Raw genomic sequence first — 4,923 nt, forward strand, 5'->3', positions numbered from 1 at the left:
AAATAAATATGTATAATATGTATAATCAATATATGATTTTTTCATTAAACATATAAATATACAGTTATATTATAATTGATTAATATAATCAAACCACTATAAAGCAGACATTTTTATTGACTCATATGCTTCTCTCTTATGCTCAGATATGTGCGTGAAAAAACTCAGACAGAAGTGGACATGCGTGTGGGTGTGCACACGGGTACTGTACTCGGTGGAGTCCTGGGACAGAAGCGCTGGCAGTTTGATGTCTGGTCTACTGATGTTACTGTAGCAAACAAGATGGAGTCAGGAGGCATCCCAGGGTGAGATGAGCTGCAATCTGTATTTAAATCATTAGTTTCTTGTTTGTGAATTGCAGTGTAGCTGACTCTCTCTGCAGGCGTGTGCACATCTCTCAGAACACAATGGACTGTTTGCACGGTGAGTTTGAGCTGGAGGAGGGCAATGGAGGAGAGCGCTGTGAGTATCTTCTGGAGAAAGGTATCGACACATACCTGGTGCTCGTGTCCAAAGACACTCCCAAAACAAACGGAGTGACCAACGGCACAGTGCGTATCAAGATCGATTTTCTTATTCTCTGATCTGCTGTTCTCATTATAACTGATCTGAAACTTTCTTCAGGTGATTAATACAACAAAACCCAGCGGCAGTTACACATCAGTAAAGAACATACCTGAGGAGTCAGAGACACAGGTGAGATCTATCTATCTATCTATCTATCTATCTATCTATCTATCTATCTATCTATCTATCTATCTATCTATCTGTCTGTCTGTCTGTCTGTCTGTCTGTCTATATCTATATATCTGTGTGTCTGTCTGTCTTTCTATATTTATCTATCTGTCTGTCGGTCTGTCTGTCTGTCTATATTTATCTATCTATCTGTCTGTCTCTCCATATCGACCTTTGACCTGTGTGTGGTTTCTCAGCAGCTGCAGCTGGCTAATATGATCGATGAAGGGATAGAGGATGAGCATCTGAACCAGCTGCTGAACAAAGCTCTGCTGGAGAGAGAGACAGAGGAGACGTAATGACCATTTACTTTTGCTTCAGTCCCAGTTTCTCTTTGCTTTGTCTCACATCACCGTCTCCCTCTCAGTCTGGAGAAGAGGAAGACGTCGGTTCTGTCTCTGAGGTTTGAGGACTCTGATCTGGAGTCTCGTTACTCAGCAGAGAAGGAGAGACGGACGGGTGTTGCGTTCAGCTGTTGTTGTGTCGTTCTGATCTTCACCTCAGTCATGGAAATGCTCATAGACCCACAGTAAGTGAGGATCATAAATAATTCATCACTAATACAACATAATAAATGGACTATTCATATACTTTATTGATATTAACACCTCTCTTGTGTAATGTTTTCATATCCGCTTGATTTCTGACAGGCTGATAGTGAATTATGTGACTCTAGCTGTTGGTGAGCTGTTACTTCTGATTCTGACGCTGTGTTCACTAGCAGCCATCTTTCCTCGAGTAAGTCCAACATCACATTGAGTGAACTCACGAGAGCATCCTTTTGTCATTATTCACACAGTAGAAGAAAGAAAATAATTAATATTTTCATTAATGAGTTAATTTAAGTTTTTCTCAGTCGCAGAACTGAGAGCATTTTTCTCGAATCATCATTAATATTTGCATGTAAAAATCTTTAGTTAATCTCTCAAAATCAAGTATTTATGTCGATGAACATATCAGTTACATCAGAATGAAAAGTCCTTGTGTCATTGTTTTTTATAAGCAAGATACTCCAAATATTTAATCATGTTGTCAATATAAATGTGCACACTCTTGCCTGATGTAAACTATGCCAACAGTTTGGAGGATAGTTACTGTACTGAAATGCAAAAGGCTGCGCTTTTTACATACGCCATATTTCTATTCAAAAAGTACAAATTTACACATTACTAGCTTAAATTGATTTACATTCCAGTTTATTGCAGTTTTAGTCATTTCAGTACTTAAATGAATTTAATTGAAATTAATTAGATTTTTTTTTAATGCAGTATATTATATTTTATTTTATTTCAGCTTCCCGTTTTTCAAACTTTTTTGAGTAATTTTGGCTGTGTGTGAGAGAGAGACTGACTATGCAATATTGTGATATGTGTGTATCAGGTCTTCCCCCGTAGGCTGGTGTCTTTCTCTCAGTGGATCGACCGCACACGATGGGCTCGTAACACATGGGCAATGGCTGCCATATTTGTTCTGACCATGGCTGAGGTGGCTGATATGGTGAGAAAAGAGACGTCACCAATTTTCAAATTATTATTACTGACTGATTATTGTTCTGACATGATCGTATGATGTCCTGTATCCTGACTTTGTATTGCCATTGTATTGCATATTTCAAAAATCATTTAGTAAATTCTGAATTTTAGGGCCCTATCATTAGCGTTAATGTGGGCGGGTCCACAACGCACATTGACTTTGCTTATTAACACAAGTATGCCCAGGAGCACACATGCCAAATATTAAAAACTAAAGGATTATTGTGTAGTTATATTATTTTGTAGGCTACATACATATAAAAATGTAATGATGGACAGTCATTGCGTGTATCAGAATTAGCCTTGCGCATGAGCAGATCGGTTTCTTCACTTGAAAAGCAAAATTTCCGCAATGTAAATAGCAATCTATTTGAATGGGAGATGAGACCCTAGTTGGATTATTGCACATTACACCCAAAAAACACCCATTGCTTATCAAGAGAATAGGGACAACCCAATATAACTATGCACCTGGGCACACAGACCATTTTCTCGTCGCTAAAATAGCAAAAGTGGATTTAGACACGCCCTAAATGCACCTGCAACGTGCGCTTTAGACTTTGTGTTTAAATAGGGCTCTTAAAATGTTTTTTCCTGCCATTTTTCTTCAGCTGAGCTGTGTTCAGCCCCCTCTTGTGCTGCTGAACTCCTCTTCCGGCATGACACTCGAGTCTCTGGGTGACGGCGGTTGCGCAGAGAACCCCAAACACTACGGATACATATCAGTGCTGTCGCTCGTGGCAACTGTTATGCTCGTACAGCTCAGCCATGTGGTCAAGCTGGCGCTCATGCTGCTGGTTACCATAGCAACAGGTGCCGTAAACATCCACAGCTGGATGTACATTTACGACATCTACGATTTCATTCGCTACCTGGACTACAGGTGAGACAAGCTTGAGTTTGTGTTCAGACATACTTGGACAATATGTATCGAAAATACAGTGTAAATGATGTAAAATATGAAAACCATTTTCTATTGTAATATATTCCAAAATATCATGTGGTGCAAAAGGAAAAGGATATATCTTCAGTATCACCTGATCCTTCAGAAATCATTTTAATATTTCTTATTATTATCAGTGTTGAAAACACTTGTGCTAATTAACATTTTTCTTCAGTTACTCAGTGGTTCCCACCAGATATCTTCTGACTGTGATGATTATCATCATGATGATGAGTTTCTACTACTTTGCGCGTCACGTATGTCCGACAGTAGCTTAGAAACTCACATTTATTTCCTCTACGCAGTTTTTAGCAAATATCAGCACATTAATTCTAATTTTGTTCTTCTCTCTCAGGTGGAAAGACAGTCGCGTAAACTGTTTCTGTGGAAGATTGAGGTTCACAATCAGAAGGAGAAAGTGTATGAAATGAGAACGTACAACGAGGCGCTGGTCACTAACATGCTTCCTGATCATGTGGCCAAACACTTCCTGGGCTCTAAGATGCGCGATGAGGCATGTACTGTACAGTAGTGAAGCTTGTTTTTGCCATGGCATAACAATATGAACTTTAGAATTGTGAGCTTAAATCTGTATATAACTATGGCTCATCTCAAAATTCTACTTTTTGCCCCTTAGAATTTAACATAGAAGTTAACATTTTGCAATTTTGCTGTTTTTCTGAACGTACCTCTTTCATTTGGACTTTTTACTCATAATTCAAATTTTTGGTCTTCCAATTTTGACTTTTTTTTCTCAAAATCATGTGTTTACATCTCGCAATTATGGCTTTTTTTCTTAGAATTTTGAGCTTACATCGTAACATTTTCTCAGTATTTGAAATTTATATCTCACAGTTTTGGACTTTTTTGTACATAGCCTATTGTAAATAATTTTTTGAGAAATTTATTTGTATCAGTTTATACATCTTTTATTTCATACTTCTGACTTTTTCCCTCAGAATTCTATCTTGCATTTTTAAATTTTTTCACTTAATTCAAAGTTTACATCTTACAATATTGAACTTTTTTTCAGAATTTGAAATTGGCATCTAGTTGTTTATTTTTTCTAAGGATTTTAAAGTTTAAATTTAGATTTTTTTTTTGTCTCTTGAAATTCAGCATTTACATCTCACAGTGTTTCCTTTTTTTTACTATTCTGAGTTTGCATCTTGCAGTTTTGACTTTTTTTTGTTTCCACCACAGAATAACAAGAAAGGTCATTGCAACTTTTTATTTTACAGTTCTGACAGTTTTATATCTTACAGTTCAGATGCTTTTTGAAATTAAATTATTAAATTAAATTAAATTATTTTTGCAAATTAAAAAAAAAATCCATTACTTGCAATTACCTTTTTTTTCCTGTGTTGGAAAACAATTGCTGTCTATTCCTGTCAGAGAGCAATCTTTAAATGAAACTGCGCATACTGATGTTTAATTGTTTATTGCAGGAACTTTACAGTCAGTCGTACGATGAGATTGGCGTGATGTTTGCCTCTATTCCCAACTTCTCTGACTTTTACACGGAGGAAAGTATAAACAATGGAGGAATAGAATGCCTTCGAATCCTGAATGAGATCATCTCTGACTTTGACAGTGTGAGTGTCTCTTTGTCCTTTACTTCTTCATGTCTGTCATCATTTGTTAAGCAGAAGTCCTCTTTAAAATCATATGTGTTTTTCATTTGGAATAGCTTCTGGATCGCACGGAGTTTCG

The 4,923-nt window shown here is 36.9% G+C and overlaps 1 protein-coding gene across 1 annotated transcript in view; it reads left to right on the forward strand.

Moving 5' to 3' along the window:
* LOC122359840 (adenylate cyclase type 3-like) overlaps positions 1-4,923 on the forward strand; it is a 17,971-nt gene that overhangs the window by 8,702 nt on the left and 4,346 nt on the right. Inside the window, exons 6-16 of the mRNA XM_043260032.1 lie at positions 147-305; positions 383-551; positions 625-696; positions 933-1,030; positions 1,103-1,264; positions 1,386-1,473; positions 2,116-2,232; positions 2,879-3,150; positions 3,386-3,467; positions 3,566-3,724; positions 4,659-4,805. Of these exons, the coding sequence (XP_043115967.1) occupies positions 147-305; positions 383-551; positions 625-696; positions 933-1,030; positions 1,103-1,264; positions 1,386-1,473; positions 2,116-2,232; positions 2,879-3,150; positions 3,386-3,467; positions 3,566-3,724; positions 4,659-4,805 (1,525 nt within the window). The remainder of the gene's footprint in view (positions 1-146; positions 306-382; positions 552-624; positions 697-932; positions 1,031-1,102; positions 1,265-1,385; positions 1,474-2,115; positions 2,233-2,878; positions 3,151-3,385; positions 3,468-3,565; positions 3,725-4,658; positions 4,806-4,923) is intronic.

Source organism: Puntigrus tetrazona, chromosome 16 (genome assembly GCF_018831695.1).
Source record: "Puntigrus tetrazona isolate hp1 chromosome 16, ASM1883169v1, whole genome shotgun sequence".
Lineage (NCBI taxonomy): Eukaryota > Metazoa > Chordata > Actinopteri > Cypriniformes > Cyprinidae > Puntigrus > Puntigrus tetrazona.